The following is a 22,244-nucleotide window of genomic DNA, read 5'->3' as shown; positions in this document are numbered from 1 at the left end:
GATGTGCCTTTTGGGGGTCTCGACGCTGTACATCGAATGGGAGAGGAGTTAGCCCCCTTTATGTAATAAGGCCCCCTCCAAAATTATTATTTCTAATAATTTCTCTGTAAATCTTGGCCCGATTTTGATAAAATTTGGTAGGATGATAGGGTTAGGGCTTCCCTATGTACCATTAAAGCGACGATCTGCTCTTACACTTGTTAAGAGGAAGTATAACAATCTTTCAAATTATCGAGACGTGAACCGATTTTCTTGAATAAAGTGTCATTCGAATCAAAATTTTGTACAGATTTGTACTTTAAAAGTCTCGACGCCATGCCTCATAAGGAGGGGAGTTTGCCCTACCCAAATAAGGCCCTTTCTAAAACTATTATTACCAATATTTCTATAAAGCTTAGTCCGATTTTGATAAAATTTAGCACGAAGAAGTGATTAAAGCTCCTCTACGTGGCTGTGAAGTGCCATCATGCTCTTACGCCTACCAACAGGAAGTACTGCAATCGTTAAAATTATCAATGAGTGAACCGATTTACATCAATGAATTGTCGTTCGATTCAAAATCTTTGCCTTTTAGGGACAAGTACAGTAATCGCAGTTTATTTTCTTGCTCCTCTTAAAAGGAAGTACTGAAATCGCAGTTTAATTTTGCTATTTACGTACAAATACCTTCCTATTTTATTCAAAACGCTTTCTCAAAAAAATTGTTATTGAGGATGGTTTGGGGACCGCAATTATAATCATTCTTTAAAAAGATCTCTCCAGTAGTTACGGTTCCGACTTAACGCCTTATCAGGTTATAATGATAGAATTGCTTATACCAAATTTTAAAAAAAATCTGTAAAGCAGATATGTAACTTTGCAAAATAGACAAAAAGAAAAATCTATCCAAAAGGTACAAAAATCTCCTTAACAAAAACTTACAGTTTAAAAAGTTAAGTATAAGGGTTGATTAAACGCCAAAAGGTACACAAATCAGCAAGTACCCATCATTTCATTTATACTTCATTGATATGATTTAAGTAATTTTACTGCATTAACTTTTCCTTCACATTTTTAGAATTTATTAGATGTCACAGACCCTTATGCTGGCCAGTTCATTCATAATATTTTTTTGTTATAATTATGATAAAATGAGTTCTGAATTATTCTGAGTAGTCACATATACATCCATGTTAAAGTAGAAAAAGACAAAGTCAGAGTCAGCCACTGTTTAAATTTGAATCACGAAGGATTTAAAACAATATTTCAGTCTTGAATTCGTCTTACCGAAATATTCGTGAGCACAAATAACACACAGTTAATAACAAGTAGATTATTCAACAATAATTATTCATTTCTCAATTGTAATTTATTTTAGTCCCCCTAATTTTACTTATAGTAAAATACTGGAATAATTAGCTGTCCTAAAAATATGCATATCTTATTTATTTTATATTACATATATACAACATTGTGGGAAGAACATCTAGATTGAGAATGTAATTGAAGAAAACTATATTATTTGCGATAAAGCCAGATAATTATTACCTATTATTATAAACGTTTCACTACTTCATAAAATAACAATTACTTTAATCGAAGAATGAACTTAAACCGACGATTTTTATTTAAAAATAAAAATAAATAAAATGAAATCATTGATGTATGTTGGTGTAAGCATTTTTTTAAAAAAAGTTTTTGAAATCTTTAGCCTAATTTTTTTTTTCTTTATAACCTGTAATTAATAGTTTGATTATTATAGATAAATAGATATTACAATCTACAGTCTAGAACAAATATTTTGTAGATGAAAATGGCCAGCATAAGGGTCTGTGACATCTAATAAATTCTAAAAATGTGAAGGAAAAGTTAATGCAGTAAAATTACTTAAATCATATCAATGAAGTATAAATGAAATGATGGGTACTTGCTGATTTGTGTACCTTTTGGCGTTTAATCAACCCTTATACTTAACTTTTTAAACTGTAAGTTTTTGTTAAGGAGATTAGGTAAAGTAGTATTACTGGACGAAACGCCACAAAGTGGCATTTTGCCTTAAAGCACTAATTAAATGTTAATTTGTTCAAAGATTTGTTCTCAAACACTAATAACACAAATAAACTAAGTTTTTCAAATAAACACACATTAAACAACAAAAAATTGATTTTTTTTTAAAGTAATCAAAATTTTAGCTTTTGCTAGCCCAAAGGCAAACCAGCTGATTGCATTAGACGCCAATTTCATCACAGGCTGTGCAATAAAAGTGGAAATTTAGGGCGCTTCCATTCTCTGGTAAGTGTGCTAAAAGAGACACCTGTGTTGATGATTCTACACTATCACTGCACAATACCAACAAAACGAAGCCCTGAAAAGGCCACTTGTTCATTAAACTAGGGAAGCTAGAAACACTGTACGCGGTAAATGAAGTAACAAGTAGCGCACGTAATAAAAAAAACTTCAAATTTAGGCAGATTTTCCAATGTATATTAGAAAACAGCCGGACCATAACGTAGACAAACTTTCTATTGGCTGAGTTCGTAACTCATAGCTTGTCAATTTTCCAAATATTGAAATAAGTAAATTTATGGTTTGAAATATTGTCAAATGTTGTTACAATGTGAAATAGTAAAGTGAAAAAACATTTATTACAAAAGGAATAAGAAATTATTGAATAATAATTAAAATATGGAATTTTCAATAAATAGAGATTGCAGTTGTGGCCGCTGGAGTCGTCTGCGTCAAGGGGGGGGAACTTTACTGCAGTACAAGTATTGTACGAACGTAGCCAATAGGAATTGAGATAGAGCCCTATATAAGACGGCCAGTTGACCGCTCTGGTCAGTCACTCAAAAATTTTTAAACCATCATCATCTCATGCAGAACATCTGCCAACGTGGGATTATACAGATAAGCCAGTAGTATCAAGTGAGAAGAGGCTTGCTGGCCATTGTTCGCCTGGATGAAGGCGCAGCGTGGGACTATAAAATTCGCCTGGACGAAGGCGCAACGTGGGACTTTAAAATTCGCCTGGACGAAGGCGCAACGTGGGACTTTAAAATTCGCCTGGACGAGGGCGCAACGTGGGAATACCACCTCATCTGTAACACCCCAGTGCTTGTTACTGGTGATATTTTTTAAATGTTCGCTGGGTCTTCGGACTCGGTGAACCCCCCCTCAACAAAGCTGTGGTGACACAGCACGCCTTAGAGTTGTTAGGGGCTAGCCCACTTGTGTGGTTTTGCATCTGGGCAAATCTGTTTTATACAGATTTGTTGCTGATCAGACAAGTGGGAATAGCAGAGAACAGTCCCCTGCTGACCTGTAAACACGTCTTTCGTTCTTTAAGAACAGACGTGTGTGGCTCAGTGTCTAGAGGCTGTGGCAGACCAAGTCGACTATAGGCAGTTTGGGACTTTGCCTCAGAGGTGTGGTAAACTCGCTGGCCAGTGGCACACGTGTCTTCGGGCCCAAGACTCGTGTGCTAAGTGGTCAGGAGTTCGTGCTAGTAACATTAGCTGCCCTGGACTCCTGCCTAGGCCAGTTGCAGTTTATCACATCTGTAATATTTGGCCCGCGCGCAGCAGGATGCGCCTTTACAGCGCGCGCTGCGCACGTTTTTTTAAAATTAAAACAGCTGCCGGCCAAGAAAAATTTTTTTGGGTTTCTTTTTCCAACACAACTTTCCCGCGCTTTTTTTAAAAGAACAAAAACCCAGCATAATCTACGAACAATATTTTTATTTGTCACTCAGTGCGACTCTGAGTTGAAAATTTGGAGAAGTATGTATACTAACATGTTTATGGCTACTTTTCCAACACAACTTTCCCGCGCTTTTTCAGATTCTACTTTTTTCGCGGTTTCTTTTTTCACAGGAACTTAACTGAAGTAACAACCTTTCATTCGCTAAGTGTGACTCTGAGTTGACAAATTTGAAGAAGTATTCAAGTGGGAAATATTGATTTGAAGTGAAGTGTCGTAAGTTCGACCCTGACTTCACTTGACAAGGATGATGATTCCCCCACCACTTGGCATTAAAGGTTCTTGGCCCTGAAAAGGACCCTTCGTTGTCCTAGCTGGTAGTACTGATCTTATCCGCTGGTGAACGTAGCTGCTTGTTAGGATGACAATATCTCATCTTCAGCCGCTCAGCTTGCTTCTTATTTTTTGAGTCTGCTAGCTAGCAGTGCATCCTTTTGCTATCTGCTTCCAAGCCTGGCCTCTTCTAACTTGATACTGCTGGCTTAAGGTGTTCCTGCTTTCCCTTCTTCTTCCTGTGATGTTACTCCTTTGATTGTTCTTGAACTGCAAGACCTGCAGATTATCAAGTAGTGCCCCTCCTGCTCCAATCAATCTTGCAACAGCAATTCTATCAGCCAAGCCACTTCTTCAATACACCTTTACATATTCCGCTTTTTCCAATTCATTAAATTACTCTACTTATATTTAACATCTAATAGTAAAATAGATAACATTACCAACTGCCTATAATCTAAGCCTCCAGCTCAATTACTCCAATGTTTTCATTGCTCTCTTCCTTCATTCATTCATAGGAAACGCTTTCTTCAATAATCATCCAACTATTTCTTTCTTTACTCTCTGCATTTCCATTATTTTCCAGCAAACATTCTAAACAATGAAAAACCCATTTCCCCCGTTAAGCTAGCTAATCCTTTCTAGAAGAGCACTAACTTTTTTTTTCTATATGTTGTTGGAAACTTTTACAATTTCCTTTGGGCTCTGTTTTTTAACTTCTATGAAATAATAGTAACTTACCTTTTATTATTTACACTTTCTTATACTTTGATTGGGCTCGCAAATGTCTCATTCCATTTAATGTTTTCTTTTATTACTCTTCAATTTACCTATTGCATTTGTCTTTGTCTTATTCAAAATTCTCTAAAATCATTTTTCATTGTTAATATCGCCTTTTTTAATAGTATACAGTCAACCTTTCAACGCATTATCCAACAAAGTCTATTGCCCCAATCTTTTCTCATTGATACAATGTTCTTACATAATAATTAAGTAAGCAATAATTTTATTAATATTCATCTAGACTAGATATTCATGAAACTTCCTGTTTTCATTATACTCACTTCTTCTTTCAAAAGAATATTTTTTTTAATACTTATTCTCTGCCTCAGTAAGGCCACACAATCCTATATTATTTCTCTTCATTATTATCAATTACATAACTCTCAATTTTATTTTAGTAAATATTCCATTTACTATAATATTAATGAAGAAATTTACATTCTTTCTACCATATACCTTAAATCAACAACTTCTCTTTTGCAGCTCACGTAATCACCTCTCATGAAAGAAATACCTGTGAAAAAAATAACTAACTTACCTGAATGTTCTGTCCGTATTTAACACCTAGTCGCAGTTTAAAAATAATCATTTTAAGTAACAAATTCACAAATGAGAAGAAGCACTAAGCTCCTATGTAAGATATACACTACTTCTTTCTATTATATTTTCTGTGTTCAGGAACGAAAAACATTGTTAATGAGTAATTGTTTAAGTATGACATTTATTTACGTAGTGAGCTCTGAAATCGTGAATACATTATGCAAACATGCTCTTTTAGAATTTGTATAATTTCAACACATAACAGAAATTGCACGAGTAAAGCCAATTTTGGAAGTTAAAATATTTAACAACTTACATCAAACTTGAGTTCCTACATCTCTCACACTACGTATTCAGAAATCAATGCAATTTCACACATTTTTAACGCTACAACTGGGAGGAATACTAACGTTTTAAAGTCAAATACAAATAAAATTAGATGTTGCAGTGTTTAATATCAATATCGCTCTCTAATGCAGAAGAACTCATTATTGTGTATGTACAATTTAGATAAATAATTTTAAAAATTATTGTACAATACATATGTTGATGTACATGTAAACATGGTGAACACAATGTTCATATGTAGTTTTATGACTTTCTTTCTCTCAATTATATATATTACAACTTTAATTGTCTTGCTTAACACTACAAAATTCAGGTATGTAGTCATTTAACTTTCACTTCAATTCAGCGTTTAAAATTCTAAGAACTTACAGTACCCTGAAATAACCCTTTATACGAAAACAAAAACTGCGTTAAAACGAATTTAATTAGGAAGTGATTAAGTAATAGTTATAGAACTTTAGTATGCATAGTAGATTGGAAGTTTTAAGGAAATTGTAGGGGCCATTTTTGTGAAAATCTCTAAAAAACAAAGCAAAAAAAGAAACTTTCAGTAAAGTTCGACCACACGTATTCGATCATAGACAATAAATCTCCTCACTAACAGTAAAGTACTACCACCATCATGGGTGATCATGATCGTTGAGCATGACAAATGCATAGTAGAAGATTCCCACTAAACCTTTAAACAAAGTTTAATACTAAGAACGGGGGTGGGGTGGGGGTTCTTAAGCCTTTCTGATACACTAGGGTACACATATACTCCAGTGGATCTATTTACTGTCATTGAATGAAGATGAGCTTACAGACTTCTGCTCAACATTGAGTGAATCGTTTAAGTAAATTATGAAAAAAAAAAATCTTTAACGGGAAATAAATTGTAACAGAACGAACAGTAATAAGTAAATGAAAAAAAGTATCGTCCGTAACCAACTATAATTTTAATTTTAAGACTGTCCACTCCAACTTTAAAGAGGCAATATTGTGAAACGGCAGCAGGGCGCACATTTTACTGAACTTTTATTACAGGTTGCTCTTAGAACCAAAGGTTTAATGGCAATTACCCATGGCGTGTCCTTTTGTCAACCAGATAAGCATGATGGGACACAGAGATACACAAAAAAAAACAATATTTTTTTACAAATAAATATTTATTTCTCTGCTCTCTTTTTTATATAATTGATGTATAATTTGTGATGAAATTCTTTCCAATGTAGAATCATTTATTCATTAATCAATGATAAACTGGTTAACAAATTTGTCCAAAAAAAAGATGAATTATTAAAATAATAATAAATCTTGTAACAAAATAAATAAAAAAAATCATTCATTTAGTGGAAAATAAATTAACAAAATTTACTGCATACTTTTTTTTTTTTTTAATTCCTTAAAGATTGATCATTCAATAATTATTTTTTATTTTGATTGTTTAATATTATTTGTAATTATATAACTGTTTAAAGTTAATTAAACGGCTTTAAGCACCATTTTTTCGGAAAAAATATGGATTCTTTTTCTTGATTAACGTTACAATGAAAAAAGAAAGAAAAAACAAACAGATTTACCTTTTACAACACAATTCTCGGTTTACATAGTACGTAGTAAAAATTACGAAATTTTAGGTGGGACTGACTGCCATGAAAAAAAAAACTTTTGTATAAGTGAAAACATATTACAGTTCTAATAAGTGCACCTGATAATGGCATCAGCACGTTTCTTTCGGTAGAAAACCACAATTGCTGAACAAAATCCTGGGCAAACCAAAACAGCTTGCAACCGAGACATTCTAGATAAAGAGCTTCAAAGTTTTGGTCTTGAAACCGTGAAGTGCTTCAAAATATAAGGACCCAAGTGAGGTGTAAGAAGATTCTTAAGTCTGAAGAAGTGTTGCAGGTGATAGTTCAGGGGGCTCCAATGAAATATATCTTGTCCATGTGACTCCTGCATGTTCGAGCCCTGAAACCTTATCTACGCCATGTATTATAGAAATTTCTGGCAAGGACACGTACGGAAATTGCCTAGAAGGGAGCAATAAATACCCTTTAACTGAAGAATGTGCCAGTAATGAAAAAGATCACTTGGTCACCCCAGAATGGGCTCTCCATCACCATTATGTACATTCCCTTAAGACTGTGGATCTTTTCCTAAAAAAGGAATAATTGAATTAACGAACTACCTCCTTGTGAGATTCCCCACATCCAATTAAAGTAGAGTAGGTCTTGAAGGAAACTTCACTCTATTAAGAGGGTAACAAAAAAAAAACACTTTCAATGTCCCTTGTAAACTGTTCGCATTTCAGGTAGATATGCTCTCCAGACTACGAATTCTTGACAATCCAGTACCAAGAATTGAATCTGTCACTGAACTTTAAGTAGTAGCTGTGGATCCTTGAAAGTCTGCGATTGCGGAAAAATTGATGGAGGTAGAACTTTAAAAAAAGAAGAGAAATAAACATGTCAATGTAGGCGAGAGTCTTCTGTTATTTAAATGTTACAGCCATTACTAAAAAACATCTACCAGTTAAATACATAATCTTCTTCCAAACGATTTTTTTTTTTTTTGAAATTCCTTAAAGATTGTTCAATAATTATTTTTTATTTTGATCGTTTAATATCAAACAATTAAAACAAGCTTCTTCAAAGAAACTAAAATATAATATATACATATTTTTCACCCGAAATGAATATTTCTTTTCTGTATACTAAAACTGTCAGACAGGACAGTACATAGTTATTCTACAATCATTTTTGCATTCACGTTTTGAAAATTATTATTGCTGCTATTGGAGTAGTCTTTTTTATTGCCCTAAGGAGAGTCGATCAAACAAAATATTTTGTCAAAATAATTATTTAATTGTCTTTAATTTTTATTTGTGTATTACATAACTTTTCAATCAAACGAAATTTCATCTAAAAATCATAGGAAAAATGTGAAACACATTAATTTAATAATTATTAATATAAAATGAAGGAACACGGAACTGCATAAAGGAAATAACCATCGGTGAAATATTTTATGCACCATCCAGTTAAGGATATATTCCATTTATTTTTTTTTGTCATATCAGTAAAAAAAAATTCCATACTTATAATACAATTAGCCAAATCGACGTCAGTGTTCTCTCATTCCGAAATGAAAAGAAGGCTTTCAAAATTGAAAAAATACAAATAACACGTATAAATGTACTATTACTACTAATGATAAAAAGAATGTAAGAAAATCTGTACATGTACTAATTAAGAATCAAATGTTTGGGCTGTTCCCAGGGAAATATGTCACGTCCGAAGTGTCCATAGGTGCTTGTCTTCTGATAGATAGGGTTACGGAGATTAAGATCTCTGAAAGAGAAAATAGAACAGAAAATTAGAAAATCTTATAACTGAATACAGAAGAATACAAATCTGGTCTGTACATTCGTACTATATATTCTAACTTAAATAATCAGTTGTAAAGACTAATACAATAATAGGGAAAATAGAAGAATAATTTTTTCAGAATCCCTTATTCTACTAATAAGAGAGATCATGCAGATTAAGTAAGTCTCCTGGAAAGGAGAAAGTACTCATCAAATTGATAATTGACACAATCGCAATGCTTCCTCTTACCTATATGGTGGGTATGAGGGGGGGAGAGAGACTTCGATTTCAAATTACAGACACTATTGGAAAGATAACGTATAATGATGAGTGGGCATGTTTCCATGACCTCAGTAAAATTATTCATCTTTTCTTCAAGATCAGCAGTAGCAAATACATTAACATCACTGGTCATAGAAATAATAAAAACCTTCAGTGATAACGGAAAAGAAAAGAGCTCATTTGCGCGCATTTCCTCGAACAAGAACAAGATCAGGATCAAAAGCATTAATTGCGAAATATTGCATAACTGCGTGTTGCGTCATGACTCACTCGGCCAGTCACCTTGCACGTTTGTAACTGCAGTATTTAACAATTTCTACAAAAACTAATCAATAGTATCTCATTTTTTTTTTTTTTTTAACCTTTAATTAAAAATTAATTTGGCGAATTATTTATCATAAGAAAGATTAATTTAGAAAAAGGTTTATTTGAACATAAAAAGAAAGTGAGACTATATATAGTCACTACCAACCCCGCCAAGAGGTCAAAACGCAATAAGATAGGTGGGTCATTCCATGTCAAATCAACACAAAAAAAGACCATTTTTGACCTCACCATCTCGGATTTTCTTGAAATTTGGCACATGTGTACTATTGGTATAGTCTTGGAAAAATATGAAATTTTACTGTGATATGTCAACTGGTTTATGAGTTACAGGGCTGTAAAGTTGCCAAAAATGGGCTGAAAATCAGGGAACCCCATGTTTTTGAATTACTGTAGAAGCTTTCCTAATTGAGCTACAGACTTGGGATTAGTGTCATTTTATAGTATATATAATGCTCTTTCCTGTGATATGCAACACCATGTGGGTTAGGATATAAAAGTTTGTTAAATTTAAATTTTAAATTTTTTAAAAAGTACATATTTTAAAATTTTAAAATTAATTCTATGAATAGCTAGTAGTGTTATGAATCACTGGCCAAAATATTAATTTGGGACGACAATGGCTTCATTGTTAAAAAAATTTATGACTAAAGCTCCTTTTCATGGAAAATATATTTTAATAAAATTAAAGTAATAAATAAATTGAAAATAGTAATAATGAATCAATGAATCATAATTAATAATTATTAAGATTTAAAATATTGATTTTGAAATCATTTTTAGAATTAATAATTATGATTACAGTAATTATTCATATTAATTGTAATATATTATTCTAATGAAATTATGCAGTTAATCAAATTATACAAAAATAATTCAATTCAATATCTGTGTTCAAGAACAGTCTTCTTTGGCTGAGATAACAGCCTCTTTAAGTTGGTTTAAGTCGGCAAAGGGCCTTGTGATGGCGTAGGGGGTTCGGTAAAGAGACTGGCAGCTCGTGCCAGTTTGCAACGACCCTATGGAAATCAAATCCAAACTTCACTACAACTTTTTGAGTGGGCAGTAGAAAACATCACCAACTTTGCATATTCAACCCAGGAAGACTATGTTGAATCTGAGTGTTTTTTAAAAAATCGGTTTGCTCAAGCATTGGCTATTAAAGGAACACAGCAATACCATGCTTTTATTCCCAGAAGTGAATCCAAAATATTGGTTAAAAACTTTTCTATGAACTCAGAAGCTTGCGAAATGGAAGTTTCAAAATTCCCTGATAAACTAAAATTAGCCGACATATCAAGTTATATCAGTGTAGTCTATAAAGAAACTGGTGGCTTGGCTATGTTTTAGAGAAAAATGAAGAACTTGATGAAGTAAAAGTAACTTTTCTTCATCCAGCTGGACCCTCTAAATCATCTCGTATCCAAGAAATGCTGATATTCTTTGGGTCTCAGTAGTGGATGTTTTGATAAAAATTGATCCTGTGACGCTGACAGGAAGAACTTACATATGTCCTTCTAGAAAGTGATGCATGTCAAACAAATGAAGCCTTTTCAAGCTTAAAATAATAAAGAGATCCTATTACTTAACAGTATGTTTTACTTTGGACTTATTAGTGGAATTATTATTAGCATTATTATATTAACATGAATTCAGAGTTGAATTAATTGGATTGGAGCTTTAGTCTTAAATTTTTTTAACAATGAAGCCATTGTCGTCCCAAATTAATATTTTGCCCAGTGATTCATAACACTACTAACTATTCATAGAATTAATTTTAAAATTTTAAAATATGTACTTTTTAAAAAATTTAAAATTTAAATTTAACAAACTTTTATATCCTAACCCACATGGTGTTGCATATCACAGGAAAGGGCATTATATATGCTATAAAATGACACCAATCCCAAGTCTGTAGCTCAATTAGGAAAGCTTCTACAGTAATTCAAAAACATGGGGTTCCCTGTTTTTCGGCCCATTTTTGGCAACTTTACAGCCCTGTAATTCATAAACCAGTTGACATATCTCAGTAAAATTTCATATTTTTCCAAGTCTATACCAATAGTACAGATGTGCCAAATTTCAAGAAAATCCGAGATGGTGAGGTTCAGACCCCGTGTTGATTTGACATGGAATGACCCAGGTACCTCTTACATCACCAATTCACCAAATAAGTTCGCTTCGAAATTACTAAGTAAAGTTTACGAAAATTTAAAGTTTGCTTAAAAAAAAAAAAACGCGAGAGGGCTCTCTGTGAATTTTCTTCCATCCAACATTTTAATGTTTATCAGTAAGCTGATAGAGGATAAAATTTTAAATTTTTAATGTTAAAAACCTAAAAATTTGCTTCTTTTTTTTCCCTTAATTTATAATTACAGATTACAAAAAATTGTAATCGGATTATGAATATTGTAGCCTACCTTTACTAAGAAATTTTGTTTAACAGTTAAATTAGGAATAATAGAATTTTTTTTATGTTTTTACTTTTATACAGGTTTCTAAGTTTATTTTTTCACCTTTCATGAAAATGATGAAATTAGAGTATCACGTTCTTATTGTGCAGTGAGAAAATACCACATATATAAAAAAAAAATGGCCAAAATAACAAAATGGCTTTGGAAAAAATCTGAAACATTTCATTTCCGGGCTAGGGAGGCCCATAGGACAAAGCGTTGATATACGGATAAAATATTTATCGATGCAAATTCTACTAAAACAAAAACAAATTTGAAATCGGTATTACAAACATCATGCACACCATCCCCTTGTGAATTCATTTTTTAGTGTTTGTAATTTTCCAAAAAAGTTACAATGATTTTATTTGAAAAGAAAAATTTGCAGAAACCACTTTTTCGGATTCACGATTTAAAAACGGAAATTTCAGGTGAATTGTAGTTTGGCACGATCGCAATACTTTCCTTACCTAGTAAGATAAAGTAAAAATAACCATGCCGAATCTATAACTAATAAAATGAAAAAATAACCATACTAACAATAAATTGGACATAAATGTAGTGGTTACGATAAGTGAGGTTATCTTAACTATTCAGGGGTTTGTGTAAGTTATCAATTTAGTTTTTGGTTATGACATGTAAGCTACCGTCCAATGACGCAGTTTGATATTGTTCATACTGATGATTGTATTGTCTGAGTGTGAGCTAGGGTCAAATATTGTTGGATGGAATGTTCCAGTTGTTATTTGGTCTGTATGAGATATATCTATATATCTCTCAGTACAGGGTCCTAAGGCCTCAGAATAGTGTAATTAGTCATCTAGTAAATTCAGAGTAGCAAATACTCTATAAATAACCATCATTGGCCTTGAATTGTGCTTTGAGATAATTTACACAAACCTCGGTAAAATGCTGGAAACAGTAGAGAAATATATATATATAATATATATATATTTAATATATTATTAGAGCATTCGAGCATCGCTCAAGCTACGTTAATTTTTAGAAAAACATTTAAGACTTAATAATGCAGCAATAAAATACTAACTTCACTATCTTGCCGGGTCTGAGATCAAAGTTTTTCTTAACTATCGATAGTAGTTCTCCTTGCGGTAATACGGACGTACCATAGTCGAATAGAGTAATGGAAATAGGTTCCGCAACTCCGATAGCGTAGGACACCTGAAAAAAGTAAAATAAAAATTATTGCATTTAATAGTTATTTGTGAGAGCGAGGTGGGTAATATTTTATGGGACGCGCTTAGAATATCACAAAACGAATTAAAGGCGTGTTACTAGTGTAAAAGTCTCCTGTATTGGTAACTAGCACACGGAATATAAAAATATTTCCTACCGTCAAACAAAATATGGAAGACAGACATGTAAAACAAATCATATTTATTTCAGCAAATAAACTGAAGTTTTAGACAAACCATTCTTCATCAAATACTAATGAAATATTTTTTTAAAAAAATTGAAATAAATTTAATAAAATCTAGAGTATTAATTTATTGATTGTAGCATAATGTTTTAGAATTGTGAAGTTGGAGTTGTACTTTATATGATGGGGCGCTAATTGATGAATATATGATCCTAATCATTTAACAAATAATGCGTAAAAAAATAAAATCTTGAAACATTAAAGTATTAGAAAACATTCAACAAGTTTGAATTTTCATGCCTTTCTTTTAATAATATAGTGTGGTGGTGAAGTTTTCTCAGGTTTGAGTGCCTTTAAAGAACGTGTCCAAGTTGTATACAATAGTTAATTTGGTATTTCATAATGGTTTTGTGTTTGTATATATATATATATATATTTATATATATGTATATATAAATATATATATATTTTTTCCTGAGATGATTTCCTTCCCAAAAGTTGTAAGATTTATAGATTTTTACTATGCTTTACTATATTTTTGTGCGCCACCTCTGTGTTGGTAGCAGAGCAACGAAAAGTACTGTAACTTTTGCTTCGTAAATTTGGCCACTTATCATGTGTCAGTAACAAGATAATCTTTGGCTTGATACTCAATATTCAAGAAGCCGAAAGATTCTTTTATAAATCTTTGGTACCATATTGCAAATAAGATATTTTTTTACTAACGTCAAAAAACAGGGTATTCTAACCAAACTTCTGGTTTTAGTTACCTGCACTAGACACCTCTTGCAAAGGCCATTCTTTACAAGTGATTTAGCCACCCAGCGGGCAGCATATGCAGCTGACCTGTCTACTTTAGTGAAATCTTTGCCAGAAAATGCTCCTCCTCCGTGAGCGCCCCAACCGCCGTAAGTGTCCACAATTATTTTACGTCCAGTCAAGCCTGCATCACACTGTGAAGTTTAAAAACATAAGTTATTATAACTTATAATATTAGCTGACAACTTAGAATATTAATGAAACTATGGGAACTTGCTGATTTGTGTATCTTTTGACGTTTAATCAACCCTTTTAATTAATTTTTCAAACACTTAAGTTTTTGTTAAGAAGTAAAAATGTCCGCATTGCTGGATTGTATTCTTGATTTCATTTGTAGTAGCACAGTTTGCTCTATCAGAAATCGGTTGAAGTGAAATTCTCAGTTAACCAAACTGATAAATGAGCCGTTTATTTTGAAAGTGGCCTAACTCCATTTATCTTCAAATCGAGATATTTAAGGGTTTGCGTTTCAATGAATTTAAAAATATACGTATAGGATACTAATGAGTCATACTGCTTAAGTGTATCTAAGTGTGTTAAATTTATAGTTCCTATTAAAATAGTGGCAATTATTAAGTGAATAATATGCGTTTTCTTATCAAGAATGGAGTTAGGCCACTTTCAAAATAAACATCCAGATTCATTATAAAATTTGAAGGTGCCCAAGTCCATTCAACATAATTAAAGATGCTTCAAATTGAAAAAAAAACATAATTTATTTTACATATCTTTAAAACTATTTCTTCTTCACTATCTGAACTAAATGGTCTTGTTCTGTTCTTCCCCATGGGTGAAATAATTTCTAAAATTTAATATTAAATTTTAAGTTTTATATTAATTAAACGTACTGGTTATTCAACTAACGCAATTGTCCAAAAACTGAGGTTAACTTGTTAAATACTAATTAATTAAAATTACTGCCATCAGACATTATCAATAATATATTATTATCTTGATTTAAGTATAAATGGAGTTAGGCCACTTTCAAACTACACGGTTCAATTATTGAACTAACTCTAAAAACTTATGTGTCAAGTATTTATCGTATTTGCTCGGAATATGAGCAACCTGAAATGCTTTACTGATAAATAACAGGAAGTTGTACATGTAACCATGGCAACCGGAGAAAATTGACAAATGGAGTTAGGCCACTTTCAAAATAAACGGCTCAAATAAACCTCTGAGGATGGAACCGTCTTAAACTTGTCACGGTTACAAAATACACGCGGTGTAAATCTGCAAGATTCCTTTTTTTTGGTTTTTCACCATACATTCAAATATTAGCTGGAAAATTCTATTTTCCATCATCATAAATTGAAAATCTTCCATAAAAGTTATATAAATTTTTTTAAAAAAATGTAGAAATAAGTTTTTCATGAAAAAATACACATGCTGCTTGCTTACTTGTGGCCCACCTAAGACGAATTCACCACAAGGATTAATGTGTACGGTTGTCCTATCGTCCAGATATTTGGCCGGGATGACTTCATGTACCACTTTTTGTGTGACTGCTTCTCGCAATTCTTTTAACGAAATCTTGTCGCAATGTTGTACGGATACAACCACCGTGTGTACTCTTAAAGGAACACATGCTCCAGCAGAAAACCTATACTCACAGGTTACCTAAAAACAAAAACGGGATTAAGGAGGAAAAGTTGAAAAAAAAAAAAAACTTTTCTTGAATTAAAGGCTTTTGTAGAAAGCCAATCAAATCAAACCAGAATCTTTTGGCCTCAGAATTGCGTGGTGGTAAAGATAACGTCATGCAACCTTCAGATAGCAAATACGTCATAACATCATCAGCCAAGATATTTTTGGTTAGAGTTAAAGTGAGGAAATATGTATTTTACCTCGTAGAGCAACAGATAACATAGAAAATATATGCTCTATAAGCAAGTATTCTCTCATCGTAATGAAAAGTATTTTATTATTATTGTCTTTATTTTATATACAAACTGAAACTACAACTTTTTACAAAGAAAGATAAACTATAACTACAGGGTCAAAGACCGTCAGAGGAGTCTTATTAAAAATAACTTATATATAAACAGAAACAAAAACAAACATAAAAAATGATAACAAAATAAAAATTAAATTAGATTTTCGTTTGAGGAGAGTGCTGCCCGTTACAGTATTTTAATAATAATGCCATTGAATATATTCCAACAGTACTTTACCAGACAGAGTTTCATTGTAATAATGCTTTAGTCTATGCTCTCCTAAAGAGGAGTAGTTTACCAAAAAATGGAATAAATTCTTTTTACCTTCAATATTACATATAGTGCAAAGAAAATATTTGTAATTTAAGTTCAGAACATCACCTCTTATCTTTATAATTAAACTTAAACTTTCAAGTAAGAACTAACTATTCAATAATTATTTTTAATTAAGTTGTCTGTAAAGGGGTGAATCGGGAGAATTCTGTATTTTATCGGAACAGCTTTTTATAAAATTTTGATAATTACTTATTGTTGTAATGAAACGTATAGTGGCCTTAAGATAAATTTGTCTGAGGAAGTCTTACGATTATGAAAAAGTCTTATTGCTTAAAATTACAATTCTGATAAATTTTCTACTAATGTTCTAATAAACTTGAGTGTTAATAAAATGTTTCAACTAACACGCGGCGTGGTTACTACATGACAACGCGACTCCCGTTCAAACAAGCTCTTATTTGTCCTGGATATAACGAAGCCATGTAATGCTGGGAAAAGCGGAAGCCGCAACGGAATTAGACTTCCGACAAAATGGCTCCTTAATACTGCTTCAGCGAAGCGTTACAAAATATTTTTTCAGGAATGAGCTAGAATTCCAGAATCTATTACACAATCCAGCGAAGTCTGTTGAAGGCTAACACGAATCTGCTTGGAATCCTGGTAGCCTAGAATTTACAGTTTTTCTCGTCGGAGAGGAAATTGAGGATACACAGGCAAAGATACGGCGGACAATTGCATGGTCCAGGAGGGATCTATAGATTTCACGGGAGTCATTTTGTGGCATGGTAACATGCCAGGGAAGTGCGTTATCAAATATTGGGAATACAATAAATTGCGGGAATGGTAAGGGAAAATCCCTCTAAAATGGTCATTGTTTGGGCTATTAGGCTAAATTTATTGTGTATCTCTTCTAAAATGATGGACGTCTAGCCATATCCATAAGGCTCGTCACTAGACATTGTAGATTTTAGATTGGAGGGAGAGAGAGTGCTCTTCTTTAGAAGTTTTATTTTGAGTTTTTACCGAAATTTCAGTTTTTGATATCCGAGTTCAAAAAAAGTTTTTATCTATTGAGCTGTACACTGAAACACAAAAATATAATTGATTTATACGCCATCAAAGAAGGTGACAATAACATATTTGGGAGGGAAGGGATTAGCTATGAGGTTAGCATACTGGACTCCCACGCGGAGGTCCCGGGTTCGAATCCAGCAGCTGATCCTTAGATTTTCTCTTCCTAGGAGCTTCTTACAGCTCACTGTCCGGTGATGGACAGTGTTGTCTGTAACGAGAGAACACTGTCCGGAGGCCGGCAGTGCACTGGAAAAAGCTCCGGGCGCTAATAACCTCAGCTGTTGATGCGCCAAAGAAAAAAAAAAAAAAAAAAAAAAAAAAAAAAAAAAAAAAAAATAACATATTTGGACAAAATCTGCCAACGAGGTGCTTTTTACTAACTGAATATTGATTTTTTTGAGGCTTTCTAAAACGGCTACACAATTTTCTTAAGACCTAATGCTAATGTATTAATCAGTTTACATCATCTATATTTGCTAATTAAAACATTAAAGCAGCAGCTCTGATCTAGTGTGAGGATAACCTCACATGTTAATTGTCACTGAGAGTAATAAAGAGGGCTTCATTTATACCTAAGATAATACCTAGGAATTAAATATGTAAATAAAATTTGAATAAGCACGCTAAAGCGTTTATGAGCTATTTTAATAAATAAATTGTATGTACTTAGTTATATTATTAAACAATCTAAATCTCAGGAACGTTCCATTATGATAAGAAAACAGTGAGTGATCCCACTAAATCTCACAATGGAATGACCTCATAGTGTTTTTAAATTATTGGCACTACTCTGGTTATCTCAACTGCTACCTCATAGTATGCGCTGCCACGGATTCGCAAAACTTGAGATTTTTTGCTACGCAATTACCGTGGAGTAACTACAATAGATAATTTACGCAATTCTTGTAATCAAATTTCTAAAAATATAGTAGACTTATATAAACATACCGTCTATAATAAAACATTCGGAGAAGATGACGTCACAGATTACTTAAAACTAAACTGATTGATGAATAGGCAATCGCTTTGGCGCCTTCAAATCCAATCAAGGCAAATCCACTTTTCTTCTAATTTGGAATTTTGATAACAATCAATTCCTACAAATACTACTATAAGGGATGGGGGTGGGTACATTACACTGGAATGAGATTATCGAAGTAACATTCATAGTTAGATGGCTCTTTAGGAAGAAACCTTGCTGTTCCAAAAGTACCCTTAAATGAACTTATAAATGTGGTAAGGTCCGCCGCAGTTTGCTGGATATCTACGATTTTAACCTAACCTAACCTAACTAGGTATCCTCTTGCGAGATATGCAAATGTGTGTTTAACACAGGTGAAAATTATATTTATTTGAAGAAATAAAAATATGTGAAAATCAAATGTATAAAAAAATATGTGAAGAGGATAGAATTTATAGAAGAAATGACTAAGGAGGAGCGCAACTAACTGTCTGAATGCAGAGAGTATCGATGTAACACCGAGGGGGATCCAATGGGCTTTTAGCGATCTAGCTCTCGTGTAATGTCACAACCAACAGCGGACCGCCCAACCCTTCTAGGAAGATATGGGCAAATCTTCCACTTGCATTTGCCAGGTAGAGATCACATTTTACCTTGCTGCGGTTAGGCTAATGTACCAGAAAGTGCAGAAGTTGGTGGAATACTTTTCAAGGCTAAAATAACGAGAACAGTTTGGCGAAATCCTTCATACCTACCAGCCTAAAGGCCTTTTTTAAAGATAGTGAAACATATTAGGCACTCATGCCTATAATACAGCGACGCAATTTGGGAGGAGGGAACTTTGTAAGAGTTGGCAACTTGAAAGTACAACTTTGTTAAATACGACTTGTATTACAATTATAGCTTTGAAACGAACTTTTTAAACGGCTGAAGTCCAGGATAAAGAGAAGCTGTCCCACCATTCCTACTATAAAGAACACTTAAGGTGTTAACTTATTCTATTTTGTGTGCCAGGATATGTCGATGAGATGGGAAACAAGAAAGCAGACGCCCGGGCAAGGCAGGGCGCTGCATTTCTAATCATCGGGCCTCAAACCTTTGGAGAGATCAGCGACAGGCTCCTGCAGGGGGAGCTAAAGAATAAGGTGGAAGCCAATACAGAACTAAACGCTGATGTGGTGATCTCCTAGACATGTGACAGGCAAGGATCTTTCTGGGCAACCAAATTAAGGGTGCTTACTGGTTTCTTCAAGGGGCATTACCGACTCGGTGGAAAGATGAAAAAGTTGGGCTGGTACGCATAACTCTCGATAAATTGTTGAGGATGGAGAAGAAACTCTAACTGATCTTCAAGAGAGACTGTGCGGAGATGTCGTTCAGAGAAGATTTATGACACATTTTAGGCGTTGTTTACTCCGGGGTACACATACTGAAGCTTTCTTAGACGTCTCAACTTTCAAAGAATGCTAAGGGTACTGTATCTCCCGTACCCAAATAGGAGCCCCAGCAGATCTATTAAGTTAAAACTTATGCCCAACACACATAAACCAAAACAAATCAATCTCTAAACTCGCAATTTCAATTGACTCATTTCATCCAATTGGAATTTTCTTTTATTAGAATCACAATATACTAAACAATATTACAGATTTGTCGAGAAGCTTATTGTCAGACTCTATGGTGGCACCAAGTTTAAAAATAGAATTTAAACAATGTAGGATATTCTATTTTTGAATTGTGCTGATTGCTTATGCATACAGACAGATGGACTGGTTGAAAACTTCCTCCGTGAAATGTCAGAATTTAAAATGTGTCCGATCGCCACACTTATCTTCCAAGAGGTAAGAAGTGGAAAAAATGTTTTTTAACGTGTAAAACATTACGATATTTAATTACAGTTAGCTGTCCCCTGGATGGAAAAGTTGTTGACTGTTAATTAAATTACAGAAGCAACTATTTCATTCACAAATAGGGTATTTAGTTTAGTCCATGAGCGAAAACCAAATAATTTTTTTAAAAATTATTGGCTATTAGAATGGACATTATTTATATATTGTAATGTTTTTTATTTCTAAATAAATTCCCGACTTGAAACAGATATTTCGCAATAAAAAACAAGGATACAAAATAGTCAATTCTAAATAAAATTAAAACTACGTGAATTATTGTTAGAATTTTTAAACTAATGTTCATTTTGATTAACTAACGTTAAAATTTGACCTTATAATACTGATTGCTTTAAAATAATTATAGTACATAAATCAGCGCTACACTGTGCTCAACACGCATGCATAAACATGTCTGTATGCTTGTACGCTTCAATTTTTGTCATCACGTCATGTACTACAATTTAGTTTATTTTCTCTTTCTACTAGTTCTAAAAAATGCAACCATGCATAATTTTTGAAATAGAATTATCACCTAAATACTCTCTGGAGCTGAAGCTTTGTAACCACTATTGGATCCCCGACCGTTTATTGATCCGTTTTGAACTAACAAAACACACTGTACCACTGACATGTAGATATTGCTTTTCACACAATGTGTGTGTGTGTGTGTGTGTGCGCGCAAAAAAAAGGAGAAAAAACTGAACCTTAGCGATTAAAATCCCTCAACAGGTAGTACACCACTTCACTGAATCTTAATCCGGATCCTAAACCCAGTCATACATACCTGTGCTTTTGTGTCCGGTCTTGCCCACCAGAATTCGCCGCATCGTCTCAATTCGGCGACTCTTTCATTTAATTTATGAGCCAAAACTATGGTCAGTGGCATACATTCTTCAGTTTCATTTGTAGCATAACCGAACATTAAACCCTGTAAAGAAATATGTAAAAAAAAGAAAACTTATTAAACATCTACATCAAAATAGTCTCTAAAAGTTTTTAATCTCTAATATTTTTGTTCATACATTATTCATTTTTGAATGGTAATAATCATAATAATAAATAAAAGTAGATAAAATAATAAGGTAATAATGAAGGAAAAAAAAAATGTCAAATTGATAAGAATTTCTCTTTATAGTTTTTTTGTACTTTGGATTACTTTTGTTTAGAAAGTTTTTATTTTTGGAAAAATAATTTGTCTGTTTAGAAAGAGAGATGTACCCGGTTACCTTCTTTATGAAGAGGCCTCACCCAGTCGGTTGATTTGAGCTAATTTATTATTTGGTTAATTTGTGTGTTCATTTAATGTATTTGTGTATGTATAGCTCAATAAATGGCTTATTTATTTATTTATAATATGCCTTTGAAGTTTCCAAAAACTACCTGCTTTGGATAATGTGGACTTTAACATTGAATAATTTTTTTTTTTTTATTCGGCAATTAGTTAGTACGTGCTTTTTGATAATTCACACATTTAAACCTTCCTGGTTATCAAATGTATTCAATGAACCATACTTCAGTCAGTTTCCTGTACGCACTGAAAACTTGTATGACAAAACTTGTAACTTGGATATTAAATTAAAAAGATCCTTTGAACTGGGACTGTAGATAAAAAAGTGGATTGGACATTTGGGTCGGAAGAGAATTACTCTTTAATTAGGGGTTCCTTAAATCGAAGAACAGTTAGGGAACCAGACGTACCGGCCTCATAGAAGCTTTTTGTTGATAGTAACCCCTTTAAAAATGAGAATATTGGCAAAAAATACAACATAATAGTAGGGTGACTTAGTAGGTAATGATATATTGTCTAGGT

At 33.0% G+C, this 22,244-nt stretch overlaps 1 protein-coding gene and 1 non-coding gene across 4 annotated transcripts in view; both read right to left on the bottom strand.

The window, feature by feature from the left end:
* Positions 1 to 8,199: 8,199 nt before the first annotated feature.
* The window catches only part of Sam-S (S-adenosylmethionine Synthetase), a 45,377-nt gene continuing 31,332 nt past the window's right edge, over positions 8,200 to 22,244 (bottom strand). For all 3 annotated transcript variants that reach the window (XM_074129857.1, XM_074129856.1, XM_074129855.1), the window contains 5 exons: positions 21,219 to 21,362; positions 15,699 to 15,917; positions 14,246 to 14,428; positions 13,143 to 13,276; positions 8,200 to 9,017 (listed from right to left, as the gene is read on the bottom strand). In XM_074129857.1, coding sequence (XP_073985958.1) covers positions 8,912 to 9,017; positions 13,143 to 13,276; positions 14,246 to 14,428; positions 15,699 to 15,917; positions 21,219 to 21,362 — 786 coding nt within the window. In that variant the 3' untranslated portion in view covers positions 8,200 to 8,911. The remainder of the gene's footprint in view (positions 9,018 to 13,142; positions 13,277 to 14,245; positions 14,429 to 15,698; positions 15,918 to 21,218; positions 21,363 to 22,244) is intronic.
* Positions 16,024 to 16,099, bottom strand: LOC141455045 (small nucleolar RNA SNORD24). The gene has a single exon (XR_012459116.1). It is a non-coding gene; the product is annotated as a small nucleolar RNA SNORD24 (small nucleolar RNA).

The sequence above is a fragment of the Rhodnius prolixus genome, unplaced genomic scaffold (genome assembly GCF_049639745.1).
Source record: "Rhodnius prolixus isolate KJV_2025 unplaced genomic scaffold, Rpr scaffold_15, whole genome shotgun sequence".
Taxonomy (NCBI): domain Eukaryota; kingdom Metazoa; phylum Arthropoda; class Insecta; order Hemiptera; family Reduviidae; genus Rhodnius; species Rhodnius prolixus.
The sequence above is the reverse complement of the archived record's forward strand: the minus strand, read 5'-3'. Positions and strand labels throughout refer to the sequence as shown.